This window comes from Arabidopsis thaliana, assembly GCF_000001735.4.
Source record: "Arabidopsis thaliana chromosome 1 sequence".
Taxonomy (NCBI): Eukaryota; Viridiplantae; Streptophyta; class Magnoliopsida; order Brassicales; family Brassicaceae; genus Arabidopsis; species Arabidopsis thaliana.
The window spans coordinates 21,643,121-21,669,413 of record NC_003070.9 but is presented as its reverse complement, the minus strand read 5'-3'; the positions used below and the strand labels follow the sequence as shown (position 1 = coordinate 21,669,413).

General features: G+C 32.5%; 2 protein-coding genes and 1 long non-coding RNA gene across 6 annotated transcripts; 1 reads left to right on the top strand and 2 right to left on the bottom strand.

Annotated features, from left to right (window-relative positions):
- Window positions 1-1,784: 1,784 nt before the first annotated feature.
- Window positions 1,785-6,523, top strand: ZW18 (Putative serine esterase family protein). 4 transcript variants are annotated; one of them, NM_001333828.1, is made up of 15 exons: window positions 1,785-1,950; window positions 2,407-2,759; window positions 2,841-2,926; window positions 3,063-3,217; window positions 3,336-3,589; window positions 3,688-3,742; window positions 3,844-4,062; window positions 4,153-4,286; window positions 4,409-4,589; window positions 4,670-4,729; window positions 4,814-5,062; window positions 5,164-5,422; window positions 5,505-5,710; window positions 5,811-5,861; window positions 5,981-6,523. In NM_001333828.1, exons 2-15 carry the CDS (start codon window positions 2,587-2,589, stop codon window positions 6,281-6,283), a joined length of 2,385 nt encoding a protein of 794 aa, NP_001323158.1. In that variant the 5' UTR covers window positions 1,785-1,950; window positions 2,407-2,586; the 3' UTR covers window positions 6,284-6,523. The 4 variants fall into 4 exon arrangements, with proteins under 4 accessions (NP_001323158.1, NP_564732.1, NP_001117514.1 ...); NM_104615.4 differs by having other exon boundaries at window positions 1,785-2,234; NM_001124042.2 differs by having other exon boundaries at window positions 1,785-2,759.
- Window positions 6,524-13,974: 7,451 nt separating this feature from the next.
- On the bottom strand, window positions 13,975-16,426 carry ZF14 (MATE efflux family protein). The gene is made up of 2 exons (NM_104614.5): window positions 16,091-16,426; window positions 13,975-15,733 (listed from the first exon to the last, which is right to left on the bottom strand). Exons 1-2 carry the CDS (start codon window positions 16,250-16,252, stop codon window positions 14,297-14,299), a joined length of 1,599 nt encoding a protein of 532 aa, NP_564731.1. The 5' UTR covers window positions 16,253-16,426; the 3' UTR covers window positions 13,975-14,296.
- Window positions 16,427-23,391: 6,965 nt separating this feature from the next.
- On the bottom strand, window positions 23,392-23,772 carry AT1G08237. The gene has a single exon (NR_139394.1). It is a non-coding gene; the product is annotated as an other RNA (long non-coding RNA).
- Between the last annotated feature and the right edge of the window lie 2,521 nt (window positions 23,773-26,293).

The window sequence follows — 26,293 nt, the reverse complement described above, 5'->3', positions numbered from 1 at the left end:
ATACTTTAGTTCATTGTTAGACTTGTCTAGTCTTTGATATTGATTGATTTAATGTTTGTTACATTTATTTCAAATGATTTATGAAAAGTTTCAATGTCGTTGACAAACAAATTTCAAACTGTTTGGTTGACTAAGAAAAATAAAATTCAAAGTAATTAAGAAAACAATTTATATTCAATTCAATTTATGAATGTTAAAACGTTTGGATATTCATCATAGTGAAATTTTCTTTTGTGTACTACATCATAGTGTACAGATATTCATATGTCCAGTACCGTCTCTCGATTTATACATATTTTTTTGTACTACTAAATATAGTATTCAACAAAAACAATTGCATTAAAAGTGGAAATTATATGTTTCTTTTTTTTAAAGGGTTTATTATATGTTTCTATATGGTCATGATATAACATGCGAAGATATTTTTCATTAGAATTATATCCATTTATTTAAGTTTTAATAGTGAATCAAAAATAGTTGATATTCGTAAAATATATTAATAAGAACATTCTCCGACCTCCGTTATGCTTTACAAAATGTAATGTTGGAGTAGCATGGTCTAAAAGGAAAGGGAAACTACTAGTGGGGCTTATTGGGTGCTCCATGATCACATGTGTAAGGTTTTGATGCATGATTTGCTCGGCCCGTTATACTTTATTTGTTTACCACATCTTTGCTAATTAACCATAAGTTCCGAATGTAACTCTCGACCGCTATTTTTAATACTACGGCCAAAAACTCGTGTTATTACATTATAGGTATTAAAACGTTTCCAGGGTTTTATCATTCCGAGATAAGGGAAGGATATAATTTTCTGAAATGCTGCAACAAAACCAAACTACGTACTAGGATTTTAGAAGCTGAACTAAATTGAACGTTGGTAAATTTTTCTTTGATTGCCATTATCAAAATCGTCACGAAATTAACTTCAACCTTACTCCTCACATTTTTCACAACTCTTTTCCTTATACCAAATTTTCTAAGAAGACTCTTGGGATTCATCTGTAGACCCATTATAAACATATGGCAAATATTTGGAATTATGTTGTTGAAGGGAACATAGTAAGGCCCTGACTCCTGAGAATGTCTCTCGAAACTTTGGAAACTACTTAGAATCAGCCTATATATGGCAAAGTCGGAGGTGAATAAGATTGGCTAAAGGCTTCATGCCATGACAGAGGAGAGTTCGAATGAAGAAAATGGCGACGAATTTAAGAAAAAATTCAAAGCCTCTTTAGGTTAATTTGTCTAAGTTAAGGTACCATTTGTGTCCACATATGACATATACGATTTTTGTTCTAGTTGTATATATATACAAAATAAATCTTATGGGCTGAATACACATTCTTATCTACTAAATTAATAAAATGACAAAATAAGCAAATTAAAGAATCCTAATGGAATGTTAGATTCTACATTTGAAAATAACATTAAAATTTAATCTTGCTAAACAAATTTGATAAGAAATAGATGAAGATGCCACTCGTGATGCTAACGATATTCTTCATTTAGCTTTACAAAAAGATGTGTCTCTTTCTAACACTTTGTTCTTTAAATCTGAAGGAATCTACAATAATGGTCCATGATTCCATATACAATTTAATTCATTTAGTACTACTACATTATCAAGTCCATGTACAATTTTAGGATAAAACGGAATTTGAAGATAGGATACATCTAATCTTTTGGCCTTTTGAAGATGCCGTGAATATATTTTAGCATCAAATGAAGATATATCGACTTGATAAAACCGATACATCAATACAAATGAAGAAATATTAGTTTTCGTAGTTGGAGGAAGGTTTAATTTGATCATATGATTTGGGCCTAAGATAATAGCCCATTAAGTATAACCAAAGGCTTAAAACTAACTTAGTCAAATAATCCGAAATTTGGCGGGTCAAATCTTTTACCGTACGAATCGAAAAAACAAGACAGCTTGGATCAAAGGTGAACATTCATCCTTCCTTACCCGACAAATTTACTCAAAAATCCGACCTAAAGTTTTGATTTTTATAATCAAATTTCCTCGAATTGCTCGACAAAAGTTTATTCCTTTACCATCACAATTTGTAGTTTACCCAGATCCTTTTCTCCTCTGTTTTTTCTTTCGCATTGTTATCTTCAGTGTCTGTCTCATTGTTCCCTTTTCCCAGAAGCTGAAACAAATCTGTTTTTTTTTTTTTTGTTTTGTTTCTGTGAATCTTCAGATCTTGATCTGAGAGACCCTACAGGTTCTGTTTCTGCTCTGCGATTGATTTAATTACATTTTTGATTGATGATTATAACTAACAAATCATGGGTCTACATTTTTCAAGAAAAAAATTATGTTAAAGAAATGTTTTTGCTAAATCTGAAATGTTTGTGAATATGTTTCTCTAAGTGTGCTTATTGCTTTATCTGCAGATTCTCTTAGTGTTTTGGTTCACTGGAATGATCAAGGATCTAGTTATGTAGAAATTTCTTAGTTTGGGAGATTTCATGAGATTGCTAAGAGTTGAGTGATACTAAGTTCAGGATTAATATTGTTTTTGAGAAGAACACAGTCAAAGATTTAGAAAGTGATGTGATTTTTTGGGTTCACATATGTTACACCGTCTTAGATGGTTTATTGGATTGAGTAAAAGAAGTAGAGAAGCCAAGACGCTTGATGCGAAACCTTACATATCCAAGGTTAAGCCAGTACTGATGGTTGACACGGTTCAAGAGATTGCGATTTATATTCATAGGTTTCATAACCTTGATCTTTTCCAGCAAGGGTATGGAACATATTTTTATATATATATATCTTTATACTTCAACATTGTTTTGAAAGCTTCTGACTCTTTTAACTTCATCAGATGGTATCAAATCAAAATCACCATGAGATGGGAGGATGGTGATAACGTAACTCGTGGTATTCCTTCACGAGTCGTGCAATATGAAGGTAATACTATAGCTTTCTTATGAAGAAGCATGAATGCCTGAGATCAGTATCCTATAATTACTATCTGAATTCTGTATTATTAGAGAATTTGTTTTGAGTAGAATTGGATATTGAGGATTGTTTTTTTTTGTTAAAGCTCCTGATTCCGGTGCTAATGACTCATATGGAGTGTGGAAGATAGTTGATAAAGATAATAGTTTCTTAACACAGCCTTTCCGTATCAAATATGCAAGGCAGGATATTCGTCTGTGTATGATGATCTCATTTACTCTGCCACTGGAACGATATGAGGTAACAATCCCTTACCATTATGCATTCCATTGAAATATTCTCCGAAAGGAACTGAATGAGAACCATCCGGCGTGGATATTGCGTTCCTGAAAGGTTTGAAATGATTCTACGTATGCAGGGGTCAGCTACATCTGCTGCTATATTAAAGTTTGAGCTCATGTATGCTCCCTCTGTAGATAATGCATCAGCGAAGCAATTAGATACTTCTCCTGTTGCAGTTCATGAGTTCCGTATTCCTCCTAAAGCTCTTACAGGCTTGCATTCATACTGTCCAGTGCATTTTGATACACTTCACGCAGTTCTTATTGATGTGAGTGTCCACATCAGTGTATTGAAATCGGCTGCTTACAAACGACCTGCAAGTCTATCAAGGTTTGTCAACATAATGTTTGGCTTCGACATAATTTACTATAATATCTGCTTAGGTTCATATTTCTATTTAGTTGATATCTCAAGGTGTTTTGATGCAGTGGCGTAAGTAACAGTAAAAATGTCAGTGGCAGCAGTGCTCAGTCTTTTAAGAAAGTATGTGATAATGATTCAGTACTCGGTAGTTTAATATTTTTGCAGTAGACTAGATTTTAAAGACGTCTTATTGATTGGTTGCCAACTTTTTAATTCACTAGGCACTTGGTTTGCTTGCTTCTGCTGACAAGAAACTGGTGTCATTTGTTAAAGCATTACTTGGAGCTCGTGGTATTTTACTCGAGGAAATGCAAAGACTTAGCAAGGCAGTTGGTCAGACAATAGACTTGTCTGACTTTGTATCAAATATGAACAATGTTCAGTTATCTAACTCAACAAGTACCGGTTCAGGACAAGGCAAGGAACAAAACAGTCTTGAGGTCCTTGCTTTAATTTTGATGCTGACTGGTTTTTTTCCGATTATTTTTGCGTCGTTTTCTTCTGCTTATTTCTCCATTCTTTTGGCACAGAATTTGAATATTACATTTGATTTAACAAGTGATGACTGGCTTCATGAACTCTCGAAAGATCATCTATCCCGTATATTCCACTTACTGGGCACCCAACTGCATTATCTTTGGAACACACTTCTGGGATTTCACCGGTAATTCTTTTGTACTTCAATGATCTAATTAAGTTTCAGACCAAGATCGTTTCTTTATCTATCTACTGAGAGACTCTGAAAATATCAATATTCTAGGCATTTATCGCATATGTCCTTTTTAGGGATAATCACACAAAAATACTTGAATATCTTCGTGATATCTGGACTAAAGATCGGAGAGCTGAATGGTCAATATGGATGGTGTACTCTAAGGTTGAAATGCCCCATCATTTTATAAATAGTGGAATGACAGATATCTTAAACCAGAGCGCGCACAAAAGGGCCTCAGGCGTGTTGAATGAAGTGAGTTTAGCGTTCTCTCTCTATTTATCAAATTTTGTGAAAACACAAGCCTGACTCATCCAATTTTTGCTTTGATGTAGCCGGCCCAAATTGCAGCTACACGTGCTGAACTTCACCGTCGGAGTATTGCACAGATGCGGGTTTGTTCTTCTCTTTTTGATTTAGTTCCCTTTCTTGGTTTTATCAACTCTTAGTTTATTTGGTCAATACATTTGTTGGTGCAGATTAACAACCGTTCAATACAAGACATGCATATACTTGGAGATCCTATGCGGGTTCCTATTGTTATCATTGAACGTGTCTTGAATGCACCAAGACGCACTTTAAGTGATAATTCGTATTTGAGACATATGGATCTGCTTGATTCTAGCTTGCTAAATGGGCACAAGGATGAAGCAGAAAAAACAAAAGTCACTAACTCCCAGCAAAGTGCCCGTGAACTAAAAATCGTCGTATTTGTTCATGGTTTTCAGGCAAGTATCACTGAACTATAATAGCAATTTTCTTAACTAGCTTTCCTTTTGATCTGTTTTTCGCTTGCTTGATCGAAATTTGCTCATATTGGTTACCATAGGGGCATCACTTGGACTTAAGGCTTGTCCGGAATCAGTGGCTTCTGATAGATCCAAAGATAGAGTTTCTCATGTCTGAGGCAAATGAGGAGAAAACACATGGTGATTTCAGGGAAATGGGACAAAGGCTCGCTCAAGAAGTTGTTTCTTTCCTTAAGAGGAAAAAGGATAGATATGCAAGACAAGGGCATTTGAAAAGCATCAAATTGAGTTTTGTTGGTCATTCTATTGGCAATGTCATCATCAGAACAGCAATTGCCGGTAATATTCTTTGAACTCTGGTAAATATTGAATGACTCTTAGTTATGTTTCAGTGTTTTTGACATCTCTTTTGTTCTTTCAGATAGTTTAATGGAACCATACAGGAAGTATCTACACACATATCTATCGCTTTCGGGTCCGCACTTGGGGTATCTGTACAGTACAAACTCCTTGTTTAATTCCGGGCTTTGGCTACTGAAGAAGTTAAAGAGTACACAAGTTATCCATCAGCTTACACTCACAGATGATCCTGATCTCCGGCATACTTTCTTTTACAAACTCTGCAAGGTTAGAGAAAAATACCTCAACTTATATTCAGTTTCACCACGGATACGCAGAACTATTCGTCTGTTATTCGGTTCTAAAATCGGTTTGAATTCTTTTTCAGCAAAAGACATTGGAGAATTTCAAAAATATAATTCTCCTCTCATCGCCTCAGGTATGCTTCCATGTTTTAAAACTTGATTGTGTGAAGCAGTTTTAGCCATAAGCCTTGTTAATGAATAAGGGAAAACTGATACTTATTTTCAACAATAATGTGACTGTGATGTAATGCAGGACGGTTATGTTCCATATCACTCAGCAAGAATCGAGTCATGCCAACCTGCTTCTTTCGACAGCTCGAAAAGGGGAGTTGCCTTCTTGGAAATGCTGAATAATTGTCTGGACCAAATACGTGGACCGGTCCCCGAAGCACCTCATCAGCAAAGGGTGTTCATGCGCTGCGACGTCAACTTTGACATGACCGTTTATGGTCGTAACCTGAACTCATTCATCGGACGTGCTGCTCACATCGAGTTTTTGGAGTCCGATATATTTGCTAGATTTATAATGTGGTCATTCCAAGATCTTTTCCGCTGAATTTTGTACCAAGTTGAAGAAATTTTGGGATTTACAGAGAGATATAAACTGTTGTATATTAACTTTGTAGATAGTTTTGTCTACAATTGCTGTCGCGAGAAAGAAAAAACAGATAGTTGGCTTTACAAGCAATGTTGTACGTTCTTGTAGATATAGATAGATTTTTTTTTTTTTTCTTTATTTTTTGAGAAGAAATATAAGCTTGTTTTGATGTTACTCAATTGTAGGCCTGGCATAATATTTGATCTTGAAAACCGATCCGAACACGTACCCAAGTTTTAAAATATTATAATGGATTCTAAGTTTCAAATTCTGAAAACCGAACAAGTATCTGAACATACCTGAAATATAAATATATTGATAATATTTGTATTTGTAATAACCTAAGTGTCCAAAATATTCGGATTTAGAGATATTTTGTATATTACGATATTTTTGCTACTTGTGAATAGGTTTAGGTAAAAATAATCAGATTTTTTTTATACATTTTGGATACTTTTAAGTAGTTAGGATATATTTGGATACAACATTTTTTGGATACTTTAAGTAAACCCAAACCTAAAATACCCAAACGGATTTTAGATTTCTAAACTTGAAATACCTGAACTCAAAAAATTGTGATCCGAACCCGAACGACCAGACCTACTCTTTTTTACTTTTAAGTTTGCGATCCACACCCATGGGCTAGAGTTGGGCCATGAGAAGAAACTTGTGTACTACTATACATCATGTATACGTTTTTCTCTTTTAACTCTGAAAACTGGATTCAAGATTGAAATCCTAACGATTCTTTCTCATCAAAACAAAATTCTTTTAACAATTGTTTTTCTAATCAATACGATCGCTCACAACTGCTTTCTAGCATATCTTCATTTGATATGCTCATCAAAAAACTTCTGATTATAGTCACATTACGAATCCACTTCACAAAAAGAGATATATTTATATTACATAAGTATATATTTTCATAGATAACATCCTCACTATTGGGTCAACATTTGGGGGATAAGATGTTGGATTTAGTGAGTAAGACTTCATGAACTGTTTGATGGAGATTGTTTTTTTTCGTTGTCAATTTATCGCACCACAGAGGTGACTAATGGTTTCGTTGATTTTTCTGGATTACTTATCTTCGGCTTCTACTTCCAGTCCGCTTGATTTAAACCTCACCGCGCCTATTGCCATTTCTCATTTAGCACCAACCATGTTTCTTACCACAAGCAAAAGGAAATCACCTACTCAATTACATGATTATCACTGTTACGTACTCATTACAATCCAATATATCTAAAGTGATGTGTAAATTTGATAGGAGTTTAGGATGATATAAAGTTTATCGGGTAAAGGATGATTGGTTGGCATTTAACATTAAATTATTTACTGTAGAAAATAGTCTGTAAATTGTTTCTGTTGTTCTCTAATATTTTGGCTGTAAGAAAAAAAAAAAATTTGACTGTAAAATTAATGTTCTTGTAAGACCTAATGATTAAAAATGCATTAAAAGTAAGCTTTGACGACAAACATTCATAAACAAATACTGTAAGCAACAAAAATATTTATGGTATTTTTAAATTTTGAAATTCATTAGCAATGTAATTGATCTGGTGGTATGATATTTGGATCCACATAAAACGTTATTCCTTTTATGTCAGTTTCTTTTCTAATTCAGTAGATTTGGGTCCATTTTGGCTATCGTTTTTTCTCTTAACCAATTTCCCGCAATAAAGTTTGTCTATTTACGATAGGGAGCTGCCTACGAAACTCTTGGGCCATAGTTTGTGTAGGTTTTAGGTTTATCATCATTATTTAAGGTTCTGTGCACCAATAATTTAGGTTATATTGCGTTGATTCAATGATTCTCTTTTCTCGGCCCATCCTAATAATAAGGGGATGCATGCAATTATTTGAAAAAAAAAAGTTTGCGGCACATGCATGTGATATTACATGCTTCTATAGTTTCCAAGCACATGTGTTTCTTTGTCTACATCAAGATAGCGTCAAAGGGGTAAATAGTTATCCTCGAAATTGTTTGTTTCTATGCCAATTGTCAAGAGCGAGAGTTGTATTGATTATATTCGTTTTGGGACCAAATCTAAGTTTAGAAACTTTTTGACTAGTCTTATGAGATATTTGATATTACATATTTGCATAATTGTTGTTACACGTTTTGGTAAGCCTAGAGATGATGTCAATCTCAAAGGATCGAGAAACCATAATGAGAAATCTGCAAAACGTATAGACGTACGCAATAGACCCGTACGTGTTCTCTTTCAAAAATCTGAAGTGCAATAGGACCACCATTTAGGTATTGCACGTACAGCTTTGACCAGTCAATGTTTTAGCAAGAAAGCTATTGCGATGGCCTTTTCATAGAGTCAGACCGGTTCAACACTAGTAAAAACAATTATGCGCCTGGTTTGAAATATGGATCGTAATCATGTGCGTCTCCTTTGTAGGTTTAAGTCAGGAATCGAATCTGCGATCAACTATTTCAAGAAAAATCTTGCCGTTTAGTCCGTAGACGCTTTCAATGGCAAGAAAATCCATAATCTATGTTATGTGTCTTAGAGATTAGTCTGGATTTCGGTATATAATTCTTCCGGTTAACAAAAGAAAAACAAATGTTAAAATATACTATATAGCTATACTTTCCCATTCATTGTTTTCTTACGTGAGAATAGAAAACATTAGGATTCTACGCTAGCTTATCTAGTATGTTACCGATCAAGATTCACACTGGATGACCATCATTCTCTTGGCCTTCGAAATATGTGATCGTGGCTTATAAGGGATATTGTTTTAGAAGCATATTATTTTCTCTTCTAGAAGATAGATTGCCTAAAATTTTAATAATGTGCGATAGGTTCCACGATTCGTGTGGTCTTAGACGACTTTTGCATGAGAAGAAGACCGTCAGCTTATGTTCGACAGTGGATTAGTCTACATTTGTCATATATTCATGAAAGTGAAAGGCTATTATAGTTTTCTCATCCTTATAATTACATATATAGTTGATGAATTGCTTTTCTTAATACTGATTTTCGTTAAAAAGATCTTAAAAGAATATCACCAATTAATCAAGTGTCATTAGCTCGACTAGAAAAGCACCAAAGACAAAACTTAGAAGTCACATATTAAATTGATACTTGAAAATAGATCAGAATGCATGTCCTAGTCTCCGGTATAAAAGATTATACGGGCCTAGGCTAATAATCTTTAACACAAGTTAAGGATTTTTTTAATAACATGAATCGGAGCCTTGTTCAACTAGTCAGTTAAACATGCTAAAAACGACCATAGACTTTGGTATGCCATGGCTCGTGGATATATATCTTCTAAACAATCCCTGAGAATGTTTTCAAAAGAAATAAAAATTAAGAGTTATAGACAATAGAAAAAGCGTTGACCAATAAAGTTTAATTCTGAGTTGAATTTTTCTTAAAAGATTGACTAACATGGGATTTTTTTGAATATATCATTTTCGGATAAATACAAGACTATAGATCACATTCCCCGACCCACTTATTAGCAAATATAACACAATGGAGTCTTTGACCAAACCATCAAAGGCGTTATCAAAACAAAACAAAACAAAAATCAAAGACGTTATCAAAAGCAAATCCATTTGGCAAATGTATAGTTAAGATTTTGGTCCATAATATGAAACTGAAATGAATGTTTCTTACGTGTTTCTTTGTTCTTCTGTAGAAAGTTTGTGGATGCATTTAGAATGTCATAATGTATTTATCCTATGAACAATTTTTCTAATTAAGCATACCACTAACATCAACAAAGCGAGGTAATATAGTGCACAATTCAAAACGCAAAAAGAAATGAAAAAAAAATCAGAACTATTAACATGCTTCCTTTTAATAGTGGGTTAATTAGTTCTGCGTAAAAGCGAAACATAAATCAACTTAATCTCACCGACCAGCAGAAAGGAAAGAACTATGAATATAAAAAACAAATTGGTGTGTCAAATATTCATTGATATTAGATTGCATTGAACAATTGCAGTAAATCCTCTATAAATCAATACTCGATGAGATAATAACTTTTTAAAAAAATATATATATAAATATATGATCTCATTAATATCATAATTAAAATCATATAAATTTATAATATATATATATATATATATATAATGTATAGTTTTAGTGTTTAAAAATATTGAATTTATTGTTAGAATTCACCTCTAACTTTTATTGTATCAAAAGTGTATTATGTTGTGTTTTGAAATATTGTATTGTAGTATATATTGTCTATAGCTTCGATATAATATAAATAAAATTCTTATGTAAGTTTCAAATTTTGAAAATGCATAAATTTTATTGACATAGTCTTATAAGCCGTTATTTTAAAGTCATTAATCAGAAAATTGAATTTACGTTTATCGTTTGTATAAGTGAATTCATTTCTAATCTTGGTTAATTATTGTTAATATGTTTTTCTTCTAAATATTAAATTTTCTGGTCTAAGACTTCACAATTTGTTTTATCTATTAGCACTAGTGACAACCCATATTTTATAGTAATAATTTAAAATATAATAGTTTCGAAAGGAGGTAATAACAATTAAGTGCCTTTATCTTACATTTTTACATGTTCATATTGTATAATTTATGTAAGATATCTTTTGAGTTTGATGATTTTGTGTGCAACGAATGATAACTCGCCATTATTATTTCGATATACAACATTTGAACGCGGTGGCAAAAGAGTGGCCTTCTTTTCTTATCCTGATAAGTGATAAACTGAATTTTATAATTTACTTTTTTTGAGTCTTTATAATTGACTTTTATTTTTTATTTCAATAAAATAGGATAAAGTAATAACGAACAATCCAAAGTGAGTAAGAAAAGGTATAACCATTGGTAAGGATTCATCCGGACGGCAGAGCCAATGAGTTATGTTTTTCAAATATTTAATCATATCCTATTTTGGGGCATGCTTAAGGCGAATTAAGGTCGGTTGAGAGAGAAAGCTCATGCATCACGAGTTCCTTTTCTTAATTTCAACGAAGTAAATGTTTAAGAAAGAGAATAAAGTTTTCTTAGGTAGTAGTTTATCATACATGTCAATAATTAAGAAACTATATCAAAAGATTATACTATATAACAATCGTACATGTCAATAAAGTTTTATGAATATCATATGTTTTTAATCTTCGTCGGCATTTGGCATTATAGATTTTTAATTATGATAAATACAATATATGAATTAACAACCATATGGTTGAACATTATTTGTAAAATAACCATAAAGATTTTTTTTTTTTTGCAAAATAAACTCTAGCGAGTTATTGATATATAGCCATATAGGTGGAAAACACATGTAAAACTTGAATTTGACGATAGCTAATTTTTCACGGATGAATAGAGTTTCGATCTCGACATGCTTGGTCCATTGGTGACCTAATGAATTTGAGGAAAAGTAGATGGTATATAAGTTGTCACAATTTACAAACACTATTGTTTTAACGTAAAAGAGGAATGCACGTTCCAAGTGGCGTCAGAATCAACAATTGCAACAATCTTGCATTTAACCTCTTTGTACTCAATCATGATATGATTAGTTGCTGCTTTGAGGAGCAGAAAATGAGATTTATCTCATGGTTGGAATCATGAGAAGATGATGTTGAAAAAGTAAGTAGGTGATAAATTGGATTGTAAAGCTATTATTTTACAATAAAGGGAAATCAAACGCTCATGTCTCGGCCGGGTGAGGGACCCTGCCTATTCTCTTTCTCCTCCAAACTCGAGCTTTACCACACGCGACATTTATAGACTTGACATCTATTAATTCGATTTTTCTTAGAACACAAACTTGTCTACGACTCTCTCTACTCTCTACGTATTATGAACTATATTTATATGTTTGTGATGCTTCATGTGGCTACAATTGAACGTTTGATCCAGACAAAAACAGTAAGAACATGTGATTGATGTACCTACTCCACTTTATTATTGCATACTTGCCATACTTATTCTAAGTATACATGAACATATATCACCTTTCGGATCTAATTCTATGATGTATAAAAATATGTCATATATTAGATATAATAAATGCTCACCTCCTAGGATAGTTTGCAGGGTTACTTTGCAAAATGAGAGAAAACAAAGAGTTATTTAGGGAAATGACAAGTATTTAAATTGTTGCGAACATAAGAGTAGTGTTAAAAAGTACGTAGAAAGAAAATGTAATGCATAATTATATCAAATGACCTTTAAAACACACTCCCTTTGTTTTGAAATAATGTATTTTCTTGAGTTGTCACTCACACATATGAAAAGTTGATTATAAAAGTATCTGTTTTTTTTTGTGATTTACAATTTTCTATAATTCTACTGATAGTATTCAATTAATTTTCTTAAAATTTATAGAGTCATCAATAATAACTAAAAAATATTACATAGAAAATTTAAAAACTCTTATCTTTTTGAAACAATTTATTTTCCTAACAAATATATCATTTAGAAATCCATAATATTTTAGCCAAAATAGCAAAATTCATAAATACCACTAAAAATGGCAAAATACGTAATAATCCTGTTTACTGTTAGTATTATTATTTTCTCATTTTACTATAGTTTTCCATATATAGATATAATTAACTGTGTACAGTACTGAAAAACAACTTCTATCTACAAAATATACTTTTTTTTTACCGTGGTTAATCATCTACGTTTGATATCTTTAAAATTTCGAAATAGCTTCACCAGTAAATTTAGAATGAGTATGATTGACCTCATAGTGTTTACCAATAAAAGACAAAAAAAAAAAAAAAAAAAAAACTATTCACGTGTAAATAATAACAAAAGGTAGATGTCCAAAACTTATAATATAGAATTGTCTTTTCTTTCGTCATAATTCAAAGGCCAATGAAATTCGAACTTTTTATCGATGGCCAATGAAAATCAAAGATATTTCAGCAAGCCAATGGAATTCAGTTTACTAGGCTTTACTTATTTTATTTCTTAAAAATATCTATAGAAAAGGAATATCAAAGGTTGAAAGGTAATTCATATCGTCGACACGTAGACGCATTATCGATTCCACTCAGTTTTATTTCATTTTCTTGTCATATTTGGTTTTATTCTTTGGCCACATCGCTGTGAAGTTCGTATAAATTCATGTTCTGGTCCCAGGACAAAAAAAAGTATACATAAAAGAAAAGATGCTTTCTCTCTGCTCAAAGGAAACAACCAAAATCAAAATAAATGTGATCTCAATTAAATTTTAAAACGTATCGAATCTCAATGGCTTTGAGACAAAGAATATGATAGAATTAAAGGAAATTGTTTTCCATTTTTGGCTACGAATATAATTTCCTTTTATGGAACATGGAACCACCAAAAGCTCAAAAATAAAACATTCATCTTGCCTGTCCTTAAGAAAAGAATTGATTGTTAAATAAGCAAAGCTTTCACAACACAAATACGAATACAAAATAAATTGCAAAAAAATTAACCTATTATGGAACATTTTTACTGTATCCTTAGTTATTCTGATTGTCTTCGGCCATTAGGTTTGATCTACTAGTATGGTCTTTCTCTAGATTTCAATGGCCTAGACACGTCTAGTATCTTGGAATCTTTTTATATATATATATATATATATATATATTAAAGTTGTATTGAGGTTAAATTTTTCATTTTGATTTATACTTAGTTTTTGTGACAAAAATAAAATAAAATAAATTTATTCTTAGTTTAACAAAAAAAATTCACATTCTCCTAGAAAATGGACAAATATATAAAGATAATCAAACCACGAGTTATTACAAAAGGGAACACATAAAATACAAACTGCTGAAGTCAAAGCTAATTAGAACTATCACACCAATACAACCATAAATAACACAAACACCACTAAAGCCCACAAAACAAAGTCGTTCTTAAATCAAAAAGTAGAAATTAAGGAGCACTATAAACTCCAAAAAATGATGACAAGAACATATATGTACGTCAATGTTGATGGCAAATGCCTCCAGAGAATAGCTATCAATCTAAACCAACATGGTTCTCATCATATCTTCTGTACCGGAGGTAGACCGGCTCTTTGAGCTTGCGATGGGGAGAAGGGGCGGAGACTTTCCGGGAGTTTGTGACGTCAGCTCTTCAGCTCTCTCGGCTTGGACTTTCCAATCTGTTCTCAAAAGTGCACACAACATGAGAGAAGCACAAGTTGCTTGAGCTGCAAGCAACCCGAACCAGAGACCTGGAAACCCTTGTTTGAAAACAAACCCAAACAGAATAGCGACTGGCATGCCCACAAAGTAAAATGAACCCAAGTTTATGTTGGCACCAAGTGTAGGTCTTGCACAGCCTCTTAAAACCCCACAACCGGTTGTTTGAGGACAGTTTCCGAGCTCACATAACCCCACAATGGGTAATGCGATGGAAGTCAGCTGAAGAATCTCTGCATCCGTGGTAAACAAGCGTCCCCAATGGTGCCTAACCAGCACAGCAAACACCATCGCCATTAGGCCTAAGGCGATCGCGCAGAAGAGTGAGATGATCATGGATACCCGAGCTTTCGCCGGACGTTTAGCCCCAAGCTCGTTGCTAATTCTTGTAGAGACACCAAGGCTGAGAGAGGATGGGAAGACGTAGACCAAAGCCGTCGTTTGGATCAAGATTCCCATGGAAGCCACGGTGGCTCTTGGGTTAGCCAAAAGTCCACACAAAATGATCATAAACTCGTACCACCACCACTCCAAACAAACAGATACACAAGTGGGTATGGCAAGTGAGAGCAAAGCCGACCAACCTTTAAGAGAGTCAATAGTAATTGGGACCCATGTATCACTATGCACGCTAGTGAAATACACAAAAGAGGATAAGAGGACTACAAGGTTGAGATTTGTCAAAACCATAGCTATAGCGACTCCCGCTACTCCCATCTCAAGTTTCACCACTAGGAGGTAGTTCAAAGGAACGTGGAGGAGAACGGACACGGCCGTGGAGTAAGTCACGGGCAATGTAATGTTTTGTGTTCGGAGGTAAATTCGAAGAGGGTGAAGCAGAGAGAGAAGGAAGAGGTCAGGGATGGCGAATAGAAGGAACTGTTGAGCAACAGAGGAGATCTCTTCATCTTGGCCGCACCATAAGAGGATTCGGCGCATGTTGAGCCACGAGAAGGAGATAGGGACCGAGCAGGAGAGGAGTAGGAGGACGGTTCTTTGAAGGGTTAGTCCTAAAAGCTTCATTTGTTTAGCTCCGTATGCTTGGCCACAGATTGGTTCCATCCCCATGGACAAACCGGAGATGACGGAGTAGCCGGTGATATTGGCAAAGCCTATGGAGAGAGATCCTCCGGCTAACTCAAGCTCACCGAGGTAGCCTAAGAACAGCATCGATATCATCGCTCTTGAGTACATAAGAAGCCCGGTCATCGCCGTCGGCCCAGAGATTTTTCCGATCGCCTTCACTTCCTCTAAGCCCTGCCGCCAGATAATTAAGAAAAGAAAAGTCAAGACCAAGAACCGTCCACGTCAGTAGATCGTTTTTTTCTTTTCCCTGGTTAATGGTTAATTATATTAATCAAATAAAGCTTATCTTAAACCTTTATAAAAAAATGACAAAACCAAATCACCAACCGGGACCAAAGATTTAGGTATATATATAAAAAGGATTGCGAAACTGTTGTTTCTATTTATATATATGTATATGTATATATGCTTTTGGTATAGTTCGTACAATCTAGTTTTGTCAAGAACTAGATTCTTGAATTATTATGTTCATATCTATGTAGAAAAAAACAAACATTTACGTATAGGAAAAAAAAAGAAATAATTTACCTCCAGAAAACTTGGCCATCTTTTAAGGTCTAGAGAATCAGTATCCCTGAATTCAGAATAATGAGGATTATCTGTATCACAGGTTTCGAGTTTTGAGATATGGGTTTTGTCTTTACAAGATAATAAGGAAGATGAAGCAGAAGATGGTTTTGAATTACACATGATTCTTAAGAGGAGTAAACTGGTTTTGTTGGGAGTAGAGATAAAAGGACAAAGAGACAAAGTCTAGAGCTTTTAGTCTTTTGGAGGCAAAACGATTTTATGCAAATGATAAAAGGAACCGAGAGGAACTAATATTTTTAATATGGAATTGGTTGGGCCTTTTGGAGGAGAAAGGCTGACTATTTATAGTTGTAAAGAAGCGATATCGTTTCTACACGTGGCGAAAATTAGTTTTAATTTCTTTTTAACAAAGAATTGATTTTCTAATAGGGAAGTGGGACTTTTTTTGTTTGCTTTGACTAAACAAATCGTGTGTCCACCAAATAAGTCTGTGAGAAGAACGACACACAGGTTTAGGATAGCTCAAGAGTTCACTTTTGAAGAAAGACATAAAAATTGGTTTAGTTAACTATTTTAAAATACATCGCATTACCTTTAATAATAGCAAATCTCTTTCCTAATCTTTAACTCAACTTTGGGCTTCACTATATATTGAACTCTTTCGGTTATGTCGGCTGGCGAATTCACAGTCGTCCTAAGTGCTAGAATATCAGGCTGTTGTTACCTCTTAGGCTGAGAGGATAAAAAGCATTTATTCAATAACGGTTGGTCACATAAGTTGATGGGGTTAGTACTTGTTTTGAAAAATACTTGGGTGAACTTTTTTATTCTAGCCAATCAAAATCTACCACCTAATAAATAATATTAAATTAATTTAATTAGAAAATATAATTTGCCATAAAAAAATTATATATCAGTTATAAGAAAAAGTTAAGATTTCAATTTTATGATTGATGAGATTGAATATCGGTTTGAGTTTATAAACAGATTTAAATTTTACAATTAAACAAGTTTAAATATTGATTTAGGTTTATAAAAGATAATAAAGGTTTTAAATTTTCTAATTAAACGAGATTATATATCGGTTTGGATTTATATAATAGTAGTTAGGATTTAGATTTATAATTAAATGAATTTTACATTTTTATGGCATTTATAGATATTGTATGCTATTTGACTCAAATTTTACGGATTTACAATTTTTATACACTTAACAATGTATATACATTTATGATTTGTTTTTGCTAAAACACATACTCCATAGCAAATATTAAAAACAAACAAAACCAACTAAGGTCGGTCCTATTAATATGCCAATTTTGCCTCTCTCTTTTTTTTTTTCCTTCTTTTTTCTTTTTTTTTCTTTTTTTTTGATAAAAAATGAAATTTTATATCATTTGTGATTTGTGACACAATTACAAATTTTATGCCATTTTGTTTTTCTTTAATTCCGCTGAAACATTTAGAAACAGAGGTCGGTCCTATTTTATAACTCCGAAAATTTTAAGGTTAGGTGTAATGATGTCAAACAGGAAACTGCACTAGATTAGTCTATATACTTTCTGTGAAGATAATCCTTTCTTTTTTTGCACTAACGGTTAATTTAAGTTTTCCTAGTCAATCAAGATAAAATTTAAGTTTTTCCTATGTCTAAAATATCAAATTATGCTGTAAAATGGCATGAGATTTAATTTAGCATTTTCTTCCAATTTCAAATTGCATGTCTATTGCAACTTTAGCATATATAATTTTAACATTTAGGTTTAATGAATATATGTAATGTAATGTAATGTTAAACACTATTATGCAGAAAATGGCTTGAAAGCATGTTCATTGCCACCATACCATGAAACCTAAAAACTATTTAAAATAAATAAATCTTTATAAAAGTAAATGTAAAATATTAATAGTAACTTATTTATTATATATAACTTATTAATGTTAAAATAGCTTGTTTTCTATCAAATGATTACAATTAATTAAAACGTTGTATCAATATTTTACCACAACATGCAATTTCATTTGTTGTATATGTTTTTGGCATATGATCATTTTCTATAAAATTTGGCGTGAAAAGGATCAAAACCGTTATCGGTAGATCAGCATTTCTATTGACCAAATTTCTCACGTGTATGCAAAAATATATCAAGTAGACTAAAGGTCTTATCGCAAATTAACCAATTCTAAATACTTTTCTTGTACAACGTAACTATAAATACTTTGTACAATTGTATGACGAGTTATTTATGGCTTAATATCTATATGGTAACATGTGTTGGGAGTCTGATGGTGAGGGAACGACATGTGGAGAAGAAGAGAAATTAAGGCAACGGAGAACAACTAGTTGACCTGCACATTTTGTGATTCATATACATAATACATGATCTGAAGCTATAATTTGGTTTTGGAGGGGGCAAAGTTTTTCCGGAGTTAATTTGGTTTTAAGAATATAACCTTTGTCTAGTAAATGAGGATCGTATAGTATTTGTACTAACTTGAATTTGAAAAATAGTTGTGCGTGTTGAGATGATCAAAATTATTAATTTGATTTTTCATGTATCACCAAAGTGTAATTAACTTTTTCGTGACTCATTTTGAAAAACCTACACATTAAGTGTGTCTAAGTTAGAGATATCTAAAGAAAATGACCTATTATAAATGATTATTAATATCATGAGATGTAAAAACACGTATTTTTACGTTTGTGGTGAAATATATGACCAATAACAAGTTTCTTAGAGGTTTCAAAAGTTTGACATCGGTGGTCAGACGTGGATGAAGCCTACGGGCTAGGAGTGAACAGAAAGGTCCACAAATAATTGTAGTCGGATCTTTCCAAGTGATATCATAACCAAACTTAGATGAGCGTCAAGCATTGTATGCTCACATCGTTTGAGGGTAATAGTAACATTTTTTTGCAATATGCAATACGTTTTATGAGTGAAGTGATTGTAAGACTTTTTTAAAATTGACGTTTGCATGTGGATGTCTAAACAATTGGTATTTTTTTTGATCGCAATTTTTTTTTTCATAACCTGTTCCTTTGTTAATTGTGTCTAAACTGTAGTATTATAGGATGGATGAACTATGATTTTCAGTACAACGTAAGTGAAAAAACACACACGGTGAAGTATCTCTTGGTGCTTTGAGGGACAAGTAAAGAAAATTTTCAGGTTTCATTGGCTGCCAGACGAGAATGAAAATTACTCGGTGACCTATATTGGACATTATGAACTAAGAATGAGATGATCAGAAGATTTTGAAGAAGAGAAGAAGGGAAACCAACAAGTGTACTTTTGGAGAAACGAGACTTATGATCTGCATTGATTTGTAAATTGACTTCTTGAATAATATTTAGTCCCTCTGTTAGTCTTGGATAAGTATGTTTGATAGGAATATTTTCCCTAGATCTAGGACTCATGTCCTTAGATATGTCGTTGGATTGACCCTCCATGCCACACCGGTTTGGTTGTTGGTATTAAATGAGAAGTTTGTGACATGGTCGGAATTTTTTCCGTTTTTGCATGTTGCGCTAATGTATATCCACATTGAATATGGTACTGACTAGGAATGTCTGGAAAAGATCTTGACAACATCTTCACGTCTACACACTTATTGAACTATGCATGTTTGGATTATCCATGGTATTTTTCTAGTCGGACTAACGACGTTTAGTTATTAATTCATGGAAAATTGCATGGTTCTTATGTGGAGACTTAAAAACATGTCATAAGAGCATGATCAACATTCAAACATTATATAATTAATGTGCATATCCAACTCTTTTGAAATGGACATTTACTCTATAAGACAGTTCACAAATGTTTTTAAAATGATCCGTGTCAATCAACATATAGTTTTGTTATATATATATTTTTAATTAAACTATTTTTTATTAGTACTTAATTCATATGCTGCTGATTACTTCTAGTAAATTGCATAACTTAGAATTACTTTGATTCAAACTCACCTAATGTTGGACTTCTTCTTAGGTTTATGCAAAGATAGATGCATCATTTTTTAAAAGACTCATTTTAAAATGGTAGATCTTTTTGGAAATATGAAAGATCCTTCTTTCAGTGTGACTAAGTAGTTCCAATTAGGGAAAGAGACAAAGGGCGTTATAGTAAAATGCTTGGAGAAGTGGTGGCTGTCTCGTGTTTCAAGGCAAAAACACTGCCATTTTTTGTTAAGTAGTGAGCAACAAAATCCATGTGAACAAAATCAACTCTCTTCTTGTCTGCACAAATATTCAAGTGTCAAGCATAACCCATAACAACCAGAGGACATGCTTCTCTCATTTTGTTTATCTTTCTGGTCCCATTGATTTGATATTTTTTCTCTTTCGCAATCGAAGATAAGAGTTATCTTGAAGATAGCAAGGTGACTGTAAAAGACAATGCAACGAGAAAATTGTGTTATTATCTTCGTGTGAGGCAAAATCCTTATCCAAGTTGGCTTCGGTTCTGAGGAACTCGTTCCATATTATTGGAAGTGACATACACCAGAAAGATTGGAAGTGACATAGTTGTTTGATATGAAGATGCTATGTTTTTTTATGTCTATTAAACCTAAGTAGGTTAGAACTAATTTAAATGACGCAACTAATTTTCTGTCTAGCATTTGAAATGTTCAACCTATAAGACATAAGAAGTTCGAGATTTTATATTGTCATTTAAATGATGGCTAGTCACAAAAAGAATTTTTTTATCTTCCACAAACTTTCAGGAGGTAACTTGTAGAATCTTACGATGACAAAAACAATATTAAGAAACAAAATCTTGGGTGTTGCTTGACTATTTGGACCCGTAGTCTATTGTTCAAATGTCCTTTGTGCATTGATATAATTCTAAATAAATGTCATGCATGTGGGTCACTTAGTTTTCATATGTTTATAAGTTCTAGATATCATTATATAGATTTTGACAAAACATATCTATAATAGTTGGATTAGGAACAGACGACGAGATCTACAATAGCACGTTAATGACAACAACATCTTCAATAGTTAACAAAAAGACAACATTTTTATTAGAAAACGAAAAAGAAGAATAAACTAAGTACTAGGTTAATTGTTTTCTATACATAGAGAAATTCTTAATGGTAGTGGTTAATTATATTGTCATTTGGGGTCCATTATTTGGATTCGACTAGATTCTAATATCTCTCATCATTACTAAGGTTCTAGATATAAGATTTGTGGAGCATTTTACGAAAATAATTTTTTTTTTATGAAAAATGAGCCATGCATTATTTACTTAGTTAGTTGTACGCGTAGCCCCAAGTTACATGTTGGGCGGCTATTAAATCTTACGTTCTGAAAGTATTGGTAGAGAAAAATGAAGTAGGAGTAGCATAGTGATAACATATTTGGGGATATGGGGTCAACTTGCTCTCTGCTCAGATTTTATATCATGAACCATGTGTAAGTAGGTTCACCGACCAGGCTTCTATAACACGTCATTAGTGTATGCAAGTGAGTAAGTTGGTGCAGTGAGAAATTCATGTTTTATTTTCTTGAGAGATGTATCATGTATGTATTCACAAGCCTTGTCATCATATGTCGACTCTTAACTATTATACAAAATCATGCATGTTTTTGGGAAAAAAAATCAAAGACGTGAAACCGATTATGTGTCAAAAATGGTAATACAATACATACATAATTGAGAGGAACACAAAAGACTAGCAAAAAGGTTATCTTTAAAAAATTTACATATGGACAGACTTTTATGAAGATTTAGTCTCATCCAAAATCTTCTACTATCTCTTTTCTTTTATCGTTTCTTCAGTTGGATATCGATATTTTTGTTATATATTATTTCTTGCTTTCTCTCTGTCTATTGTATCCTATGTGATTTCCATCTGTTTCTATGAATTTACACCGTAATTGGCTAATTCTCAAAAATTCCTGAAAATGAAATTAAACCTTGTTCTATTCAGTATTCACTAACATAACTTCGAACATTTCTAAATCGTTGTAAGATATTTACTTTCTTACTATACGTTTCAATCCTCGTCATCTCACTTTTTATGAGTCGGTATGCTTAAGAAATAAACGTAAGTAGCATAAAAATATAACGTATTAAATCGTCTTTAGTTTCTAACTTTGTATAATAGGTTAATAACCATATATTTATGTATGATATTTTAAGGTATAATAACTCTCTCCTTTTCCTAAAATTTTCGAGTATTAAAGATAAAGTATGATTAATTGAATGCTTCTAAAACTCTAGAATGTAACGTAAGAGTGACCAGCGAGTGGTATTTCTTAGCTTTTGTAGTCTCAGCAGAACTCCATAATAGCAGAATACGTTGCAGACATGCAGGTCATTCTTCTGCTTCAGTGTGGAAATTTTGATGGTTCTCTTTGTCTTTTTTTTTTATTTAATTTTTTTTCTTTTACTTGAACGTGAGAAAAAAAATACATCATTATTTCAAAGTCATCTAGATGCGAAAGACTACTCGCCAACTAGAATATTAAACCAGCTTGGATATGCTTCTCATGGTATAGAGTTGATGTTAACAAAACTCTATACCGATTGGTAAAACAATATTTTTTGTGGAGATATGCATTCCAAGTAGGTAGCATCATATAAAATTTAAAAAGAAAAGTGGTGAGGAAGAGAGAACACGATCCACTAGCAATTATTATATTTGTGAACAGAAATGAAATTGGTTGCCTGGAAGAGATAGACTAATTTCTCTGCCTTGCTTCTGGGGACAAAAACTTACTGGGGAAACAAGACAAAAGCAAATCATATATATATATATATTAAATAAATAAATATACAAACAAAAGCTGCCTTATCAACTATCTTCACTATTTTCTTCTTTCCTATCCATTCTTCTTCTGGACCGTGGCGAAAAAACTGTATATATAAATTACAAAAGCTTGAGTTGGTACTGTAAAAAAACACTTATCCAAAATATATCTCAACTTTATATTCTTAAGAATTTTGTTTCGTCATGAAATTATGTAGAATAATATGTTATCAAGTACATAATATTTAGGAAAAAAGATTACCCGCTTTACGAATTATAGCAGAATATATGATCATGTCAAGTATATTATTGTATATTTAGCTACACGAAGTATTCTCCTATAATTCGTGTAGCTAACAATAATTTTTTTCTAATATTTACATATAATTTAAAAAACATTAGCGTAACAAAAAAGAATTAAATTTACTTATTTAGAATTTTTGCTTCCGTCATTTAAAAAACAAAATGACCATTTCTGCACTTGTTTGATTAAACAATGGTTTTTTTTTTTTTTTGAATTTTAAACATTTGTTTCCTATTGAGACTTGCAAAACATGTTGGAAGAGAATCGATAATGATCATTAGAAAATTATATAAAATTTGTGGGGTGGCTGTTTGAAGTTTCATGGTAAAGGGGAGAGAGAAGACACAAAACCAAACAGACATTAGTGGGCCAAAAACTGAAACCGGCTAGCTTCTTCATACTTCTAGTCTTGGACATATCACATATGTATTCTTGTCGATAAGCAAATGTGGAAGAGAAACAGTATGAAAGTTGTGGCCACATAGTGCCATATCAGTTGTGGTGCGTTTTTCTTATTATATTTCTCTCTTATATATGAGGAAGACAAATTGTTCTGATAGTGGAGATCAAGCGGAGTGATACTGTCGGCTTCACAAAACATCCACAATCAAATTTAAAAAAAGGAAATTATTCAAAAGTGCAAAGTTCTATACTTATCAGAAGGTTGAATATTATATACAATAGTAGTGTGTAAAAATGTGAATGTGGTAAGACAAGGGTTATGAAAAGGACGAAAAACAAAGAGAAAAAGCATACAAAAAATTGTCCACAAACTTGTGGAACAAATTCGCAGAATCCACTATACGTGTTTGCTGCCACTTTTTGTGATAAGTTATGGCCGAATATTACCATTATTTGCCTGGCTGTTTCAAAATTGGAACACTATCTTTGTTTTGCTGACAAATACAAAAGCTCTTTTTTCTTTTTCTTGTTTTTGGTTGCTTTTATGTTGTCCATAAGCAATTCCTCAAAATTTTAGCGTTTTGCCGTTTACGTGTAAGCAAATTCATATTTATGATTATTTTTTTGGCAGTTGTGATGTTGAGATAATAAAAAGCTCCTTAAACTTATCTGTTAAAATGAAATCACAAAAGTTGCAGAATTGTTTTCTCCAAAGCTGTATTTTGGTCAATTGTAGATATCAGTGACTGTTATAGCGGTATTTACTATTGGGTGAATTGTGTTTAAATAGATTGTAAATGATATATTAGTTTAGAAAATAATTAAATAATTTTTAATCAATATTTAAGAATCTTAAAAATCAATCATAAAAATACGGAGAGAGTAGATAACAATAGTGTTTTAAAAAATTGTCAAAATAAGATGCCATTGTGTGCCTTTTTCAAATAAATGTTTTTTGAAAATAATGTGATACAAATCATAAAACATACTTGCTAGCACATAAACAAAATATTCGTAGGAAAAAATACTTGAAATCCAAGTAACTAAAAATATGGAGTAAATATTAAACTTATTTACAATTTGCTATTTTGTAAACATAATGTGGTTGTTAGTGCATACTGTATCTATAATCATTAACAATTTGTAATACAAAAAATGTTTCTAATATAATATTAAAACATAGAAAATCAAAACTATAAGGTTTTTACTTTGTTTTAAAACTTATTTTTATTTTGACAACTCGGGTGATCCGATGTAACGGACACCATGCGCTCCGAGCCAGGTTCTCGATTGGGTCAACAAGCATGAGATCCGACTAATCTTGGGGCCAGCAAAAGCAATGTGAAAAATCCTGAAATCCACACGTTTATGAAATAGTTTTTAGAATCGAATGAATTGTTTGTAGGGTACGTAAACACACAAGTATTGATAGTTTTAAAAACAACAAAAAACCACTCGAGTAAATACTAGCCTTCGGTTCCTAATTTCCCATGAACATATCTAAGGACCGAAAATATGAATTCTTGGAATTCATATTCCATTTAGCATTGTATGTTTACTTGTATTCGAATTCAAAACAAACGAATAGTTTCTTTTTTCTCCTTCTGCGGATTGGAAAATCGAATGTTAGTATCCACTATTTAATATGAAAAACTATTCTTCTTATGCATGTTTGCGTACTTTGCTTTTTGTTTCTATGCGACGACGTCCTTTATGAAGTTGTGACGCTATACAATGTACATTTTTGGAAATTAATAGAAAGCCACCGTAATTATGCGAACCTTTCTTTAAATATAGTGATGTGATGTCCATTTGCCTACATCCAACGCACAATAATGCTGTCACTTCAATATTTTGGAAGAACCCTAAAATTATTAGTATCTATTACCCGCATGTTTAATTTTAATCAACTGTTGGTTAATAGTGACTTAATATCAAATATGCGTCGAAGGCTAGCTAGTATTTTCTCAAGAGTTTTGTTCTTTATTATGTCGGATTTTGGGACATATATAAATAGATTTAAGGGTTGTCATTTATCACTCACAAGGTAAATAGAAAGTAAACCATAGAAGTAAGAAAGTATCAGCCTCAAACAAATTAATTGTTTCTTCTTGTTTACGAGTTTTCTAGTTTTGTCCGTATAGTAACACAAAAATAGTATTATGCTTAAATGATGACTACAAAAATACGTGACACTCGTCACAAGTTTTGTTTTCTATAATTAGTTATAGGTATATGCTTAAATTTTTACTTCGTATCATAGTCATAGACCTATACATAAACAGTTGGTTATTTATGGAGTCAAGACTCAATAGTAACCTAAATACTATAAATTATATAATCTAATATAATCTTGAGTTGACGCAACTAGTGTCACGTAGCTACAAAACTAAGCATCAAAGTTTCAAATTAAAGTAGAGATGCATTGCATCAATCTAATATGAAGTTAGAGAGATGCTCTGATTCTGCCAGACTAAAAAGTTATGAGTGACAATTCCTGAAAAGCAAAACGAATTAGTTCTCATAACTCATGAAAATGTTGCCTAAATTAATTCGAAACATAACATTAAGCCGGAAGGAATTGTCTCATCCAAGGTGTCTATCACCACAACTGCACATACGAATCCGATTCTTACAAGCCATTATGGATGGTTTCCCAATCTCTTAACCAAAATCTGCACCACGAAAAGAAGCATCTTTAGGTATCGGTTTTTTCCGACAGCAGGCAT

What these genes read in the sequence shown, in the direction of transcription:
- ZW18 (NM_001333828.1), top strand. Translation starts at nt 2,587, where the DNA reads ATGTTACACCGTCTTAGATGGTTTATTGGATTGAGTAAAAGAAGTAGA. An exon ending in AGGAACAAAACAGTCTTGAG is followed by an intron (nt 4,063 to 4,152) that starts GTCCTTGCTTTA and finishes CTTTTGGCACAG; the next exon opens with AATTTGAATATTACATTTGA. An exon ending in ACACTTCTGGGATTTCACCG is followed by an intron (nt 4,287 to 4,408) that starts GTAATTCTTTTG and finishes TGTCCTTTTTAG; the next exon opens with GGATAATCACACAAAAATAC.
- ZF14 (NM_104614.5), bottom strand. Translation starts at nt 16,252, where the DNA reads ATGTGTAATTCAAAACCATCTTCTGCTTCATCTTCCTTATTATCTTGT. An exon ending in GATGGCCAAGTTTTCTGGAG is followed by an intron (nt 15,734 to 16,090) that starts GTAAATTATTTC and finishes ATCTGGCGGCAG; the next exon opens with GGCTTAGAGGAAGTGAAGGC.